We start from the raw sequence: 18,064 nt of genomic DNA on the forward strand, positions 1-18,064 counted from the left end.
TATAAATATGAATAGCTGGTTCACAGACAATAAGAGCCAGAATAAAAGTAAAACTTGTCTTTTGTTTTTTAGGGTGTGGGATGAATTGAATCTCTGAACACTGTTACGTTTCCCTGAATATCTCAGAATGACCCAATTTCACTGTGGACATTCCATCTTTAACATTTTTTTGTTGATCATTTATACATAAAGTGCACCATCAAATACTAATGTCTCATCAGTTTTGATTGAGAAAATTGTTAATTAAATAGATCACAAAGTAATTTGTTATTTAGTTGAAATGTCTTTCATCCAGTTTTGAGAAATTTAAAGACCACAAGTAACAAGAGCAGATTTAGGCCATTCGGTCCATTATGTCCGATTTATTTTCCCTCTCAGCCCAGTTCTCCTGCCTTCTTCCCATAATCTTTGGTGCCCTTACTAACCAAGAATTTATCAAGCAAACACGAGGAAATCTGCAGATGCTGGAAATTCAAACAACACACACAAAATGCTGGTGGAACACAGCAGGCCAGGCAGCATCCATAGGGAGAAGCGCTGTCGACGTTTCGGGCCGAGACCTGACGAAAGGCCGAAACATCGACAGCGCTTCTCCCTATAGATGCTGCCTGGCCTGCTGTGTTCCACCAGCATTTTGTGTGTGTTGTAATAATTTATCAACCTGCATTTTAAATATACCCAATGGATTGGACTCCACAGCCATCTGTGGCAATGAATTTCACAGATGCACCACCCTCTGGCTAAAGAAATTCCTCCTGATCTACATTCTAAAGGGACGTCTCTTGTATTCTGAGGCTGTGTCTCTGGTCGTAGGTTCTCCCACTATTGGAAACATCCTCTCCCATGTTCACTCCACTTTCCCCACCATCATCCTACCCATCTCTAAATTAAAGTTCAAATATAAGCTCTCAAGAGTATGTTAGTATTACAGATGTTGACTCAGAAGGATGAACCATGATTATATCCAAGTCAATTTGTAATTCCAAAGCCATTGTTTTTGATGGTAACTTAAACCTTGTTTCATTAAATTCATACACATAGGCAATCTATAATTTTGTTTGACTTTAACTTTAGGGTTAATTCTCAGATTCCATGTGTTACCATGATTCACCGTATCCACTTTAGCAACAAGCAAGTTTTCTTCATAGTGCTTAATAGCTCCATAGCAAAGAAAGCCCAGCAGCGTCTCTACATTTTGCGAAGGCTGAGGAAAGTCCATCTTCCACCCCCCATCCTCATCACATTCTACAGGGGTTGTATTGAGAGCATCTTGAGCAGCTGCATCACTGCCTGGTTCGGAAATTGCACCATCTCGGATCGCAAGACCCTGCAGCGGATAGTGAGGTCAGCTGAGAAAATCATCAGGGTCTCTCTTCCTGCCATCACGGACATTTACACTACACGCTGCATTCACAAAGGAAACAGCATTATGAAGGACCCCATGCACCCCTCATACAATCTCTTCTCCCAACTGCCGTCTGGGAAAAGGCACCGAAGCATTCGGGCTCTCGCGACCAGATTATATAACAGTTTCTTCCCCCAAGCTATCAGACTCCTCAATACCCGAAGCCTGGACTGACACCTTGCCCTACTGTCCTGTTTATTATTTATTGTAATGCCTGCACTGTTTTTTGTGCACTTTATGCAGTCCAGTGTAGGTCTGTAGTCTAGTATAGCTTTCTCTGTGTTTTTTTTATTACGTAGTTCTGTCTAGTTTTTTGTACTGTGTCATGTAACACCATGGTCCTGAAAAACGTTGTCTCATTTTTACTATACACTGTACCAGCAGTTATGGTCAAAATGACAATAAAAGTTGACTTGACTTAAACACTTCATTTAAGCTAATTGAATTTATAATGCAGCATTTATTGAAGTGTTCTGCTTTGTAAAATGAGGATTGAAGAATTTAATTCCAATAATTAATGTGTCCAATGATAAATTTCTTTAAGCTCAAGTTTCAGACTATGTCACTACTGACAGAGATGTTGATTAAACCAAACCTGCAGCTTTTCATTGTCATTCAATAGTTGTTCTCAACCACACATTGTTGGCAGTTTTATTTAGAATTCATTTGAGGTTAATAAAACCTGGCATTTAAGCTTATACATACAATATGCTGGAGGAACTCCAAGTCAGGCAGCATCTGTGGAGCAAATAGACAACTGATGCTTTGGGTTGCAACCCTTCATCAGAAGATGAAGCCAGAATAAGGTGGGGAGGAGAATGAGCACAATTTGGGAGGGGATAGGTGGAAGAAGTTAAAGGCTGAAGAATAAGGAATCAGATAGGATGGAACAGTGGACTATGGAAGAAAGGGAAATCCAAGGGGCACCAGAGGGAGGTGATGGGCAGGTGAGAGGAAGAGAACGAGTGAGAGAGGGCCATAATAGGTAATGGAGGAAATAAAAGGAGAGAAGGGCAGAAATTACGGGAAGTTAGATAAATCTATGTTTATGCCATCAGGTTGGGTCTGACCCAGAGGCAATATGAGGTATTCCTCCATCAATTTGAGTGAGGCCAAGGGTCAACATGCCAGAATGGGAATGACAAGTTGAAATGAAATGGATGGCCTCCGGGAAATGCCACCTTTTGTGACAGATGGAGCGAAGGTGCTTGACAAAGAATTCCCCCATTCTATGTCAGGTCTTACAGATGTAAAGAAGGGCGCACTGAGTACCATAGATGCATCTTAATATGAAGGCAAATTAAATTTAATAGTATAAATAAAAACTAAGTACAGTTACAGTTGTAAGTCTGTGGCATTCTATCCGCAATATTACTGCAGTTTGAATATTTTTACTGAAACTCTCTAAACTGGTTAGTATTTCCAACAGCTCTAACTTATGTTTCACAGCTCTTACGTGTCTGTTTGTTTCCTTTTTCTCTAACTTTCCTCAACAAGCATCATCAACAGCTCATCATATTGATAACTCTGACTCCACATCACTTGTGCTCCCTTTTGTCATCCTCAGACATACAGCATGGAAATAGGCCATTCAGTCTACCATATCCACACTAAGCAGTAGGCACCCATCCACATTAGTCCCATCATTCACCTCTTGGCCCGAAGTCTTCGATGTCCAGGCGATTCAAGTGCTCATATGGACACTTCTTAAATGCTGTTGGCACCTCTGCTTCTGCAAATGTCAGGTAGTGGATTCAGGTACTTGTGATTTTCTGAGTGAAGGTGCTCCTCCTCATTTCTCCTTTATCCTAAATCTATGGTCTATAGTTATATTCACCTCTGTTAAGGACAAATAATTCTTGCAGTCTACCTTTATCTATCATCTCATCAATTTAAGTACCTCAGTCCTGTCTTCTCTGCCACCTTCTCTTTTTCACTTTTACTTTCTCTTTTTCAACATAACATTAACTCTTTGATATTTGCTCTCTTGCTTGTGATATTTGCTTTTGTTGGATTGGGCTGTACAATTATGTTTTTCTTGTAGTTTAACTTTCTTACGCTTATTTGTATTTTTATATTATCACCTATATAAATGTGACTGTTCAGTGAGTTTTTCAGTGGTCACAGTTGCCTCTATTTTTCCTAGAAACTTCGAAGTTTCATTGGCAGATGTCACACTATTAAAAATGATTGTTTTATTAACTGTTATCTGTTGGAATCTCAATGCCATTTACTTTTATAAGTAGACTGGTATAAGACCACACCACCCTTGTTTTTTCTCTTTAGGTTATTTTCCCCTAGCTCTTTAATCCTCTTCCCTTTATCTTCTTTTTGTTCTCTTTCACCATGCTTCTACCTTTCCCTTTATTTTTGTAACACTTAATGACACGAGCGTAAGCAACATGTATTATGCCTTAATCATAACTTTTGAAGAACTTTCAGATCACAAAAGCATCAAGATCCAACATTTTTAATTTTATTTTTCCAACATTGACAGCTCTTTTTCATTTTTCTGCTTTTACCACTCACCAGGAGTAACTTCCTTACCTCAATCTCCCCTTAACTCACATTCAGATAAACATTGCTAAACTACATGCTTAAAAATGCTCTAATACTTGATTATTTTTTCTGTCTTAATTTTATTTCCATTTTAATAAATGCCTTCAGACTTTCATCATCAACATGTTCATCAATAGCCTTGAAGGCGCTCAGTCCTGAATCCTGGTAATAGTCTGTCATTTCTTCTGCATATGAAATCCATACACAGTTATGGCATCCTTTCATACAGCACCAGGTAGGTGGTATTGGGGGAGGGGTGTTATTTACCCAACGTTTTTCACTCTCCCTATTTTTTCGTTCTTTATCTTTAAAGTGATGTTGGTTGTTTTCTTTGTCCTTCGTATAGTTCAGGTTCCTGAAGAGAGTGAAAAACCGTTGGCTCTTGGTAATGGTTCGGTAATAAGAAAATATCTGAAGAGATTTGATTAGTCCAGACGTGCAAGACGAAAGAGGCAAGCTTGGCATCCACCTAATTCTACTGGAAAAAAATGTTGAAAGAAGTCCAGGTGCTCCTGAGAAAGAAAATAAAGAAAGGTAATGCAAGGAGGAGTAACATGTAACGTCCAGTGTTTACTAGTGCTCTCCACGTACCTTGACTCCTTCATTGTCATCAATTTGTTATGTGGCTTGTCCAATATCCAGCAATGGTTGGCAAGAAGTTTCTTCCTAATAAACATTGGGAAGATCAAAGCCACCGTTTTATATTCAGCATTGATTGGGAAGAAGTTTCTTCCTAATAAATATTGGGAAGATCAAAGCTACTGTCTTATATCCAGCAATGATTGGGAAGAAGCTTTTTCCTAATAAATATTGAGAAAATCATCATCTTAGGTCCTCAGCAGCACTACTTCCCAACCACCATCTTCACTTTTTTAATGCAACTGGTAGAGAGGCTGAGTGTGACTTCACAAACACCTCTACACATGTGCAACCTCTGTGACTGACACTTGGGCTTTTTCTCCTGCTGAAACCCTCTACCATGTCTTTGTTAACTCTAGACTGAACTACACCAAGGCACATCTTGCCAGCTTTCTAACTTCCACCATGGTGGTATCAATTATGGTATTACGTCCTTGCATTTATATTCAAGTCCTCTCAAAATGAATGCTAACATTGTACTTGCCTTCCTCACCCTGCAAATTAGCCAGCAGACATCATGTGTGAAAGTGCTGGTGAGTGACATTTTTGAACCACTCCAGTCCTTCTGGTGTTGGGAATCCCATAGCAATCTCCAGAATACCCAGCTACATGTCTCCGAGTCAGGATGGGATGTATCACAGACGCTCTGCTCAAGACCACAAGAGAGAGCCGTGAACATAGCCCAGCCTCCCCCCACTGGCTTTCTGCTGTCTTGGAAAAACAGCCAGCACAACAAAAGTGACAGCAAAACAACTACTTAGTGACATAAAGAGCTATACAGTATAAGACTTTAGACAGACACCACTTGGAGTACTGTGTTCAGTTCCCGTCACTTCATTACAGGAAGGATGTGGATACTATAGAGAGAGTGCAGAGGAGATTTACAAGGATGTTGCCCGGATTGGAGAGCATGCCATGTTGAGTGAACTTCGCCTTTTCTCCTTGAGTAACGGAGGATGAGCAGTGACCTGATAGATGTGTATAAGATGATGAGGGGCATTGATCGTGTGAATAGCCAGAGGCTTTCTTCCCAGGGCTGAAATGGCTCAACGCGAGGGGGCATAGTTTTAAAGTGCTTGGAAGTAGGTGCAAGGGGGATGTCAGAGGCAAGTTTTTCCACACAGAGAGCAGTGGATGCATGGAATGCACTGCCAGTGAAGGTGGTAGAGGCTGATACAATAGGGTCTTTTAAGAAACTCTCCGATGGGTACATGGAGCTTAGAAAAATAAGAGGGCTATACGGAAGGGAAATTCTAGACAGCTGCTAGAGTACGTTAAAAGGTCGGCGCAACATTGTGGGCCGAAGAGTCTGCAATGTGCTGTAGGTTTCTACGTTTCTCTATAGTCAATGTTAATAAACCTGATTCTAATTCACAATCAAATGCCCTCGTATACCAGACATCCCTCTTCTCCCCCGTTGGGCAGAAGGCACAAAAGCTCTAAAACTTGTACCACCAGGCTGAAGGTCACCTTCTACCTCTCTGTTATAACACTCTCGACAGACTTTTTCTACAATAAAGATGAGCTCGACCTTACAGTCTAAGGTCCACGATGAAGAAGATTGTATTTGTCACTGTGTTACCGAAGCGCTATATTCTGCATTATATAAATGTTTTTTTTTCTTCTTTCAATGTATGAAATGATCTGTTCACTTAGCTTATAAAAGTCTCACACAGCATCTCAGTACATTTGGCAATAATAAATCAACTACCCGGCGCTGGAGTCCCAAGATGTCCTTTTCGGTGGCAGAGATCACCATGAGGTAGAGTCTTCCACTCCCGATATAATCCCAGGTACAACGGACGATACTCACCGACGATACGACCGAAATTAACCCAAGGAAAGTTGTCCTCCAGCAGGCCAGGCCAGGCCAGGCTTCTTCGCCGGCCCAGAAACGCTCCCTAGCAACGGAAGTCGCCGGCCACCCGCCGCCTGACGGACAGCAGCCCGGGCCAATGGGGTTTCCGCCATGTAGATCACGTGATCAAAGGGGCGGGGGACTAGTCTGCCGGCGGACCGCGTGTGTTTGGAGTGGAGCGGCCCGGGGATGGGGAAGGTCCGGCAAGCGAAGCCGGGTTCCTCGGGGCTCGGGGACCGCAGACAGCGGCGAGACAGGTTAGCTGATCTGAGCGTAGCAAGGTGTGGGTCCCGAGTACCGGGATGGATCGTCCTCTCGGCTCCGGGTACCGGGCCTCTCGGGCCGTGACGCTGGAGTTAGCCCACTTGATCCCCGATACGCGAGGTTAGGTTAATACCTGCAGTTCGACTTGGACAGGCTGGTCATTTCTCCCCTCGCTGCCCGTGGGATCTTGCGAGGATGCCTCTTTGAGCCAGTTCCCATCTCTGGACCAGGACAGCCCCGCTCTGTGAACCCGAGGTCAAAGACCTCTGGTGTAGTGCTGAGAGAATGCCATGTTGTCTATGGATGAGACCCCACGGTTCATTTAGAAGAAGCGCAGAGAAGTATTTTGGCCAAAATTCGGCTCGTAGTCAATCTCATTTATATTGCACCTTGGCTACTTCGTTTCCTATAGCATTGACTTTACAGTACTTCAAAAATATTTATTGTAAAATGCTTTGGGATTCTCTAAAAGGGGTATTATAGATAGCTGTACTTAAGTGATATATGTGTTTTTGTATATACTTGGCAGTGCTTTGAGATGATGGATGCACTGGACAGTAAATTTTGTTGAAAGTGTTGCTTCATCAGATTTTTTTTTGTTTCTGATAAACTGCTTGAAGCTGAACACATAATTTCAGACAGCTTGTATCACATAGGAATTTGGAGAGACAAGAAAGCAACTTTTATTGCATGTAATGCATTTAATTGCAAAATGGTGCTGATGCTTTGCAATAGTTCAACCAAGCTAAGAATGTTCTGTTGATGATTTTCATTTGTACTCAGTGTCTGAGGCAGACAATAACCAGCCAGTATTGATGGATTCCAGTTGCCCTGATACTGTTTCTCCATGACTGCGATGTCCTGGTGAAACCTTTCACCGAGCTTGTCACTAACTTTGCCAAGATTTGCAGGGGGAAAAGTCTAACTGTGAATGCAGAAAATTAATCTTTAGTGACACGTTGCACATCATGGTTTTGTATGCTTGAAGGATGTTGTCAGCCAGCTGCATTAGTTTGATGCTGTGAGGTTGCCAAGGAAATTTTAACAACATCCTTGAATGCCTTCCATGTGATTTTCTCCTGTCCCGCTAGAAGTTCTTCGAATTGCCTATTATTGATGACCTGTTTGATTTGTGGACGAACAAAAATGCCTTCCTTAATCTTGGCATCAGTTATTCTGGCTTGAATTACGAATTGAAGTAAGAAATGTAGAGAATTTTTTTTTAAATGGTGTGTGATAGGGAAATTTCGTGATGATTTTCACGATCAGCAGCCCAAAATCCATAAGATACACCCAAAATATTCAGGAAGCAAAATGTTTGTTGGTCAGTGTTTTTATTAATTTATTAACCTTATCTTCTGTTTAAGATGGCACTACTGAACACGTGCGACAGCTCTCTGGTAGTCAAAAACTAAGAAATCCCATTTAAAAACATCACTCAAAATACCTTTTCTGAGATGATTTGTGTTATGTTATCCTCTCAAACAGGGAAGGGGCAAACAATAGCCAGGTGTGTTTGGGGGATGAGCTGAGATGGCAGAATCATTGCAGATGGAGTTCCGATGCCTGTACAACTGGCCTGGGTTTGAGGTTGGATCACTGGGCGCCAAGCTGATATGAAGAGCTTGAGAGTGGCTTTGGGCTGGACAGCGAAATCTAGGCCTGGAGCGAGTCGCTGCAGCCGGGTCCCAGTGCGAGATACGATTTGCCGTTTGGACAGTTTAAATACCTGCTCCTATCAGAGGCGAGAGCCGATTTCGTTCGCTCTCCGCGATGGTCACCCCTCTCTAGTATGCCAGAGCCTTTCACTGCCCATTTGGTCAATTTAAACACCAGCCCAGATAGACTAAAAAGACAGGGTGTTGTCATCCGGGATGAGAGCCAATGTTGTTCGTTCTCCACGATGGTCACTCCTTTCTCCATGGTGCTGAGGCTGTGAAGCATGCCTTGGCTGTTGTACACCGTGCCCACTAACATGATTACGGTAACTGATAAGTGAGGCTTTGGGCTTACTCCAGGGTTTGGATCTGAGGGCTCAATTTTCGATCGGAATGTTGTTCGCATGATTTGTTCTTTTTTTCTTTCTCTCACACATCAAGTGTTTGTCTTTTATTTTTGTTTTTATTTTTATTTCTTTTTCCTTAATTGGGTTCTTTCGAGCTTCTTGCTTTGTAGCTACCTGTGAGCAAGCAAATCGCATAGGCGCAGGTGGTATGAGCAGCAGATGAATGTCACAAGTCCTGGTAATGCGATCGCTGAAGAGTTTGATCATGGTTGGGGTCACCCGTCTTGTGAAGACACTGCCCAGAAGAAGGCAATAGCAAACCACTTCTGTAGAAAGATATTTGTCAAGAATAATCATGATCGCTTATGGCATATGACACTGCACATAATGAAGATGATGACTCTTTAAAAAGGCTCCGCAGATAGATCCAAGATTTGGGAGCCGAAGTAGATATGACTGAAGTGATCATGTAAATCAAAGTACAGTGAATGAATCGTTTTACTTCAACTTGCTATTGGAAATGAAAAGGCAAAATAAAAGAATTTCAGTATGTTTGTCTTTGAAGCATAGGGGTATTTGGAACACTTACTGAGTCTGTTGTGCATTACAATGAAGTCATAGCTGGTCTATGATCAAGCAGGTGGATGGCATTAGATTAAGCATATCTTTAGATTCCTAAGTATATAATGTCTCTTTACTGTGTGAATCAGAAAGTCTAAGTCTCATTCTGTTAAATTTGTGGCAATTTGTCAAAGGTCAGTTTATTATGTTTTGGAATGTAGGTTGATTTACTGTCAAATTATTTTTTTGAATTCCATAGGAAACCAGAGGAGAGCATAACAATACTGAAGGGAAAAGATCTTGGTGTAACTTGATGTTTGAAGAAAAAAAAACTTGCTTGATCGGTGTCACATTGGAATTCTGATGAACGTTTTGGTAGCTTTGTTTGTACTGCCACAGGGATTGCACTTCACAAGTACACTGGTGATGGCAGAATGGTTTAGGCTGTTGAAGGAATATACCCTATCCTCGTTATATGTGGGGGATACGTTCCATGCAGTCGACGCATAATGTGAATAATTATTTAAATGGAGAAAATAGGGATGCGTTCCAGCGGGCTTCCTAAATATGTTTTATCTGTAATTTATTCACATTTTCATTCCAATACGACACAAAAGCAGTACCACAAGGCACATTCGTATTATATTTCATCAATTTAAGGTAATATTCAATGTAATAAATCATAGAAAGTTAACATACTAGAGTGCATAGTACTCACCAACAGTGGCAGGTGTGTTCGCTCTGGGAGATGAGTGGTTGCTGTGGTGCTGGGGCAGCTTTACGTGGATAAGGTGGACATTGAGCACAGCAAGGGGTGAAGGAAGACTCACAGAACGGCAGCAGGAGATGACACCGGTTTGAAGAAAGTGCTGAGGGTTGTTTGCTTGGCAGCATTTTGTTTTTCAGCATAAATTTGCTTGTAGGGAAATGATTGATGGCAGGGAGCGACTGAAATGCTAACTGACTCCATTCTAAACTTGGGTCCATGTCCATCGCCATTTGTGCCAAGTGTTCCGACTGCCACCGTTCCCTCACCGTTGGTAAACTCCCGGGATTTTCAAAATCGTCTGTTACTTGCAGCATCTGAGAGAGAGTTTGCCGTAAAGAAAAAAATACGCCTTGAATGTGGACCACACCTTGCTCGAGTGGCTGAATCAGCGATGTTGTGGTAGGCAGCAGGAAACGCACTGTTATGTTACGATGAATGCTGCCCAACTGTTTAGGATGGGCTGGCACATTGTCAAGCAACAAAAGAACTTTAAAGGCAAGATTCTGTTCCTGGCAGTAGCGTCACAGAGCTGTGTTACCTTTACCTGATGCCGTGCTAGTTATAATTTCCAACTTTTTTTCAACTGTTAAAGCGGTTCTCTGCTGCACGGCTGATGGTCCAGGACATGACATCAGACGCTTAGGAGGCATAGTTAAATATTTCAAGCACAAAATCACTGCATCGTAGATAAAACCAACAAAAGTTTAAGAAAAACAACAACGCACACAAAATGCTGGTAGAACACAGCAGGCCAGGCAGCATCTATAGTGAGAAGCGCTGTCGAAGTTTAAGAACGCAAGATCGCACATCCACACTTTGCCAAAGCCAATGCGAGACTGTGAGGCGCGTGCACCTGACTTGTATTGGTGGGAAAGCAGTGCTCCTCGCATAACTGTTTGAGTTTTGGACGCACATAAGGAGACATTGATACAAATAGGTTCCTCGCATAAGTGTGAATCCACATAGTCTGGAGACGCATATAATGAGGATAGGGTGTATGCTTTAATTCCTGCCGAAGGATTTTGGCCCGAAATGTCGACTGTACTCTTTCCCATAGATGCCTTCTGGCCTGCTGAGTGCCTCTGGCATTTTGTGTGTGTTGCTCGAATTTCCATTGTCTGCAGATTTTCTCTTGTTTATGCTTTTATTAATAAATGTGTACATTCTGCAAGTTCGTATATCTGCGTTATCCCATCAACTGTAATGTATTTAACAAAATTATCTAGCAATCTTGGAGTTAAAGTTTACATTTTATGTGGCATTTATTTCTGATGTGCCAAACTTTACACTGATAAGTGTTTCCCAGCTTCATGGCAGTGTACCTACCTGTTATTTTTAGACAGTAATCCCAAGTCTTCAACTCTCACGGCAGGGGAACGTTGTTTCTTCCTATCAGCTTTCCTTTGTATCTCGAAACCTCAAACTTGAGATCACTCCCTGTCCTTCAAGTCCCTGTAAATAGAACATTACAAGACATGAACACAGTGACACCATGATTTCACTCTTGTTTCCATTCCCCAAGGTACTTTACACCCTCCCCAACAGATCTGGCAAATCTGCCCACAAGAATATTGGCCCCCAGGTATAACCCGTCCCTTTTGTACAGGTCATACCTTCCCCAGAAGAGATCCCAGTGATCCACAGATCTGAAACTCTGCTCCAGCACCTAATCATCAGCCACACATTCATCTGCCATATCATCCTATTCTTACCCTCACTGGCACGTGGTACAGGCAGCAATCCAGAGATTACTACCCTTGAGGTCCTGCTTTTCAGCTCCCTCCGTATTTCTGTATATTCCTTCTTCAAGACCACCTTTTTCCTACCTATGTAGTTGGTACTAATATATGTACCATAGTTTCTGCCTGCTCACCTTCCCACTTTAGAATGCTGTGGACCTGATCTGAGATGTCCCGGACTCTGGCACCTGGAGTCTCTTTCACATCCACAGAATCCCCTACAGTCACCACTCTCCTCTTCTTCCCCACCCTCTTCAGTGCCAGAGATCTGTTCACTGTCATTTCCTCCTGAAAGTTGTTCACCCCCACCCTCCCAACAGAATCTGAAGTGGTATAGTTGTTATTGAGGGAAATTGCCACAAGGGTAATCTGCACTATCTACCTATTTTTATGCCCTTTCAGAACAGTCACTCAGCTACCTGCCTCCTGCAACTTAGGGGTGACTACCTTCCTGTAGCTCTTGTCTATTACTCCCTGGAGCTCTTATTGACCTCATTCTCGGATCATTCAGCTGCAGCTCCAGTTCCCTAACACAGTCCGTACGAATCTGCACCCAGATTCACTCCTTGGACTCAATCTTAGTTTATGTAATCACTCTGTAGTTGAAGCAGAGAATCCAGATATTTTGTTAATCGTGTTGGAAATAGAATGCATGATCAACTGACAGTGCACTTTTAATTCCTTAGCAAACCAAATAAGAGCAATATGAAGCCCAAAAATATTGATGAACAAGAAATTCCATTCAAACTCCGTGAGATAATGAGAAGTAAAGAGGAACTGAAGCGGAAGATGAAAAAAAGGAAGCCAAAACCAGGTAAAAAAAAATGCTTTTAGTGTTACAGATGAGCTCTGCATCATAGCTGATCGGGTATCAAAAATCTATCCTCAAAATTCACAGATCACGATCCAAAACTGTGAGATGTGGAATAAAATTAATTCTCATTGAACTTGTAAGAAACAAAAGGAAATAAACAAACAAATTACTTGCTTCATGCAGATGATGTGCCTTTGCGTTAAGGAAAATTGTGGTTTGGAGTGTTTTCCAGGAAGGCAACAACCTCCCTCTCTCCACTCTGAGGGTAGGGGTCACCAGTACTCATCTTGCTCACGTTACCATGAGCCTGAATCACATGTTGAGCATTGGACACATATCAGTTGCTCAGGCTTGATATGGTGTATTGGCTTTTAGTGGATTTGATTTATCTACAGTACTGTACAAAAGTCTTCTCTGCCACTGGCCCCACACCCCGCCGGGGGCGCTCCTCCCTCGCCATTCCCAACATCCTTTGCTCCCGCCAGATTTACAAACTTGCTCTCTGCTCCACATTGACAAATACAATATTGTGCAAACTTCTTGGGCATCCTAACTATGTATATGTGCCTAAGATTTTTGCACAGCGCTGTATATAAATAGATCAAATTCTCTTGCGGGTGAAATTGTCACCCTGTCTATATATTCCTCTTGAGCAGCTGAAGGTTTTATTTTTGTTTTATTTCATTCAGGAATCTAGGGTCTAGCACAGGCTGTCAGTCAGTAATCAGGTGAAGATGGTGAAGTTCAGTTTAAAGTCAAAATTGAAACCAAACAGAGGAACAGCCAGCTGTTTGTGGAGTTTGTTCTGCATCTTTTTGAACAATATTTTTAATCTGTCACTCAGTCTCTCTCTGTCGCTCCTGGAGGAACTCAGCAAGTCAGGCAGCTTCTATGGAAGTGAATAAACAGTCGACGTTACAGGCCGAGACCCTTCATTAGGGCTGGATAGGAAGGGGGAAAACAACAAAATAAAAAGGACGGGGGGGGGGGAGGAGGATAGCTAGAAGGTGACAGGTAAAGCCAGGTGGGTAGGAAAGGTAAAGGGCTGGAGAGCAAGGACTCTTGATAGGAGAGGAGAGGAGAGTGGACCATAGGAGTAGGGGAAGATGGGACCTTGGGGGAGGTGATAGGCAGGTTGAAGAGGTAAGAGGCCAGAGTGAGCAATAGAAGAAGAGGGGGAGTGGAGAAGGGAAAATATTTTTATTGGAAGGAGAAATTGATATTCATGTCATCAGGTTGAAGGCTGCCCAGGTGTAATGTAAGGTGCTGCTCTTTCAACCTGAGGAGGATGAGGTCATGGACTGATATGTTGGAATGGGAATTAGAATTAAAATGTTTAGCCACCAGGAAGTTCAGGTTTTGGTGAAAATTTTAATCACATGTTATTTAACTTGAGAGTAGATTTGTTATCAAAATTGTTCGACCTTTATGTCAGTGGGTATATCTGTGGCAGTAATCAAAGGCTGTAATTAGGGAATTATTGCTGTAGTGAGTGGAATTTTGACTTTATCATCACAATTAATGTAATAATGTGCAAGAAAATAAAGTCATCTCTACGTTAATGTCTTCAGGAATGGCCAAATGCTAATGGAAATTATCTGATTTCTTTTGTTCTCTCTCTGAGGTCTTACTGATTCCAGTGTTGCATATTTGATACAATGCACAGCCGTTTAGACAAAATGGAAGTAATTTCCTATACATGTCTCTACTATGCTTTAGTTTAAACTATTATACTAATATTTCATCCGTTGCATAAGGACATAGAAGCAATAGGCCATTTTGTTTTTTCAGCCTGCTCAGCCATTCACTAACATCATGGTTAATCTAATCTAGGCCTCTGATCCCCTACAGATGGAAAAACCTCTCCTTCTCCAACTTGCAAAGACAATCCAGCATTCATTTGTCTTTCTAATTATTTGTTAAACCTGAAAGGTTAAATTATTTCATATGTTATGTCCGACTCCAACAGTATTTTATAATGCTGTTTGCATTTACATGATGGTATTTATGCACACTGTTTGGTTGCAAGTCATGCCAACACACTGCAGCAAGTTCCAAATTTATGTAAATTATATGTTCAGATTAAAATTATTATCCATATGTACATCCCTAAGATTCATTTTCTTGTGGGCATTCACAGTAGATACAAAAAAATGCCGTAGAATCAATGAAATAATGCACACAAGACGGACAAACAACCAATGTGCAAAAGACAATAAACTGTGCAAATACAAAAAAATAAATATAGTCTGCAATAAATATCGAGAGCATGAGATGAAAGAGTCCTTGAAAGTGAACCCCATAGGTTTTGGAAACAGTTCAGTGATGGGGTGAGTGAAGTTAACCACTCTGGTGCAGGAGCCTGATGGTTGAGTAAAGTTGATCCCTGATTTTTGTAGTCTTCCTCCACTTAAATTATATTCTGATTTGCTGCTACATTGTAGATAAACTTGCATTGTTGGATAAAATTCCAACAATGCCTCCCCTTGCGACTCCCCAATTATATTTAATTTACCATTTTTTAAAAATCAGACCCTTAACTTGTATGTGCCTCTTTGCTACCTTTCTTCTTGTTACAATCAATACGTATATTTCAGTTTTATAACCTTGATTCCGTCCAGTGGGACCCTACAAATTTATTTACATGTATTCAGTTATGTTTTTTTATTCTCTTGGCACTTGAATCATTTCAGATTTTAAATTGTATATTGTGATTTAATATATCGTATTCTGTAAATCCATAAGCATATTTTACACATAGAATAACTTAGTAAATGAGAAAACCATATAGTCATTTTAATAAATTGCAAAAGTATCAAACTATACATGCCTAGAATTTCTGAGATTTTGCTTTCATTTGTTTTATCAACATCTATCTACTCCAGGGATTCCCAACCTGGGGGTCGTGGACCCCTTGATTAATGGTAGGGGTCCATGGCATAAAAAAAGACTAGGAACCCTCGATCTACTCACTTCAGACACTAATATTTTAATTTTAGCAATCTTTCTTTTCTTTCCATTGCCTTTGATACTTCTCCAATAATGCTTTCTAATTTGCTGATCTTCTCTCTCCCTGATGGTTCTATGAGCACCAGCATCTCAGTGAGTCATACATTTCTACAACAGCCTTTGGACTATCATGCCCATCCATGCCAATCTAATCCCGTTTGCCCACGGGTGCAGAATCTTCCATGCCTTGCCTGTCCAGTTGCCCCCTAATTGTAGTGATTGTATCTCACTCTACCACCACTTCTGACGGTGAGTTTCAGATATCAAACACTGTGTGTGTACCTACACAAGGTGGCATAACAGTTAGCATAACTCTTATTACACCAGTGACTCAGGTTCAATTCCCGCTTCTACCTGTAAGGAGCTTGTATGTTCTCCCCATGACTGTGTGGGTATCGTCCAGGAGCTTCAGCTTCCTCCCACAGTCTATGGGTTAATAGATTCATTGGTCACTGGGTGTATTTGAGCGGTGTGGGCTGTATTTCTCAAATAAATAAAATTGAATTTAAAACTCCTATGGCTGACCCCAGGCCTCTTGTAAGCTATAAACACGAGCTTCTGCAGATACTGGAAATCTTGAGCAACATACAAAATGCTAGGGGAGCTGAGCAAGTGGGACAGTTTCTATAGAGGGGAAATAACAGTCAAGTATAAATCTTGAAAGCTAGCTGTTTTGGGACCAGTTGTTATTTACAAATGTATAAATTAAATATTAGCTGAATAATCTGTGACTATGTGAAGAGAAATTCTGATTTTGCCTTCCTTTAAACACCCAGAAAAGCCAAAAAGTGTATCTGCTTTAAGAGGCTCAGATCCCTGTGGGGATATACAGGTTCCGAAGTTTAAGAGGAAGAAACGGGAGTCAGTGAAAAATTATCTTCAACGCATGGAGCAGGTGGCAAAGCACGTAATATTCATGAGCGAGAATCAGCAGCCACGTTACCCTGAGATGGAGGACAAGGAAAAAGAACAGGAAGGCCATGTGAAATCAAAGTCTGAGAGAAAGAAAGAGTATGTTCTATTATCAATGTACAAATGCTATCGTTAAGGATAATTGCAGTATTTTCATTTTCTCATGAAAACCAGGTGAAAGGAAAGAGGATCTGTCATTGTGAATATCATCTAATAAATTTATGAATATTCAAAAAATGTATTGCTAATCAGACTGATGCTGAAGTTTTTTTAAAAAACACAGAAATGCCTAATGGTTTTCCGTGTCTGTGGGCAGAGAACCGGAGCTAACATAAAGTATTGATGACTTTATCATGCTGACCTGAGAGTTTTCTGCTATTTCATGTTTCAATTATTTGCATTGTTGTGCACTCCAGTTAATACTACTGCAGATATGTAAACTGAAATATTTAATGCAACATTTAATTTATTTCCAAAGTGTAGCATATATGTGCAACCATAAGATAAATTTTTATTTGCTATTACCCTCCATTAACTATTTTCAAAGTAGACCCTGAACAAAAAAAAATGCACTTCTAATGGACTCAAATTTCCAGATGCTTTTAGTGGAAGTTGGCCTGAAAACTGGTGCTGAAATGATAGTGTGATTTGGTGTTAAATGATCACTTTTATCTGTGTACAGAGTACCAAAGTAAATGTATCAGAGTTCGTTCTCCCTCGGCCATCCCCCAAAACCCACTGTACCTCCTCCCCAACCTTGTAAAAGAGGGCTTTATCAATCACCATTAATTATTTAGGATCTAAATCAGTGTGTCATTCATTTGTTACAGTAGACTTTTACCAAGAGGGCTGTGAATCTGTGGAACTCATTCCCACGGACGGCTTTGGAGGGCAAGTCATTGGGTATATTTAAAGTGGAGGTTGGTAGGTTCTTGATGAGTAAGGGTCTCAAAGGTTATGAGGAGAAGAAGGCTGGAGAATTGGATTGAGAGGGATACTAAATTGGCCGTGATGGAATGCTGGAGCAGACTCTGGGCTGAATGGCCTAACTCTATTCCTTTGTCTTAGAGCCTTCTTCAGCTCTATGTAGAAGAATGTGTATTTGTAGAGAGAGAGTCATCTTTTGTTTTTTTATTACAAATAATGAATGTTTTTGAGGTTATGCATAACAATACTTCATCTAATATTCTGTTAGTTTGCACAAGTCTTGAATTTTAAACTATATGTGTAGACCTGTGCAACCATTAAGTATTCTATGTCATTTTCTTTTTGTTTTCATTATATAGTGTTGCAAGCTCTTACACAATAAGTTTGATGTATTGTACATTGTTTGATCTAATAATGCCAGCTCAGAACTTGAAACTCCATTTGTCACTTTTTAGTAAAGAATGTGGTGCAAGTCATTAAATCTGGAGATGAAACAAATGTGAGAATTCAAGGGGTAAAAGCGTCTTTGAATTTTTTTGTGCAAAGTTATGCGTTTTGCTGACGGTGGGCGGAGGGGTGGCGCTACTGCACAGGATCAAAATT

General features: G+C 41.0%; 1 protein-coding gene across 2 annotated transcripts in view; it reads left to right on the forward strand.

Annotated features, from left to right (window-relative positions):
• Window positions 1-4,294: 4,294 nt before the first annotated feature.
• The window catches only part of ccdc137 (coiled-coil domain containing 137), a 30,378-nt gene continuing 16,608 nt past the window's right edge, over window positions 4,295-18,064 (forward strand). Inside the window, exons 1-3 of one of the 2 annotated variants that reach the window (XM_073026273.1) lie at window positions 4,295-4,498; window positions 12,486-12,613; window positions 16,399-16,633. In XM_073026273.1, the coding sequence (XP_072882374.1) occupies window positions 12,505-12,613; window positions 16,399-16,633 (344 nt within the window). In that variant the 5' untranslated portion in view covers window positions 4,295-4,498; window positions 12,486-12,504. Of the gene's footprint in view, window positions 4,499-6,588; window positions 6,719-12,485; window positions 12,614-16,398; window positions 16,634-18,064 lie in introns of those variants that run through there. The other variant, XM_073026272.1, reaches the window with a different exon arrangement.

Source organism: Hemitrygon akajei, chromosome 22 (genome assembly GCF_048418815.1).
Source record: "Hemitrygon akajei chromosome 22, sHemAka1.3, whole genome shotgun sequence".
NCBI classification, from domain to species: Eukaryota; Metazoa; Chordata; class Chondrichthyes; order Myliobatiformes; family Dasyatidae; genus Hemitrygon; species Hemitrygon akajei.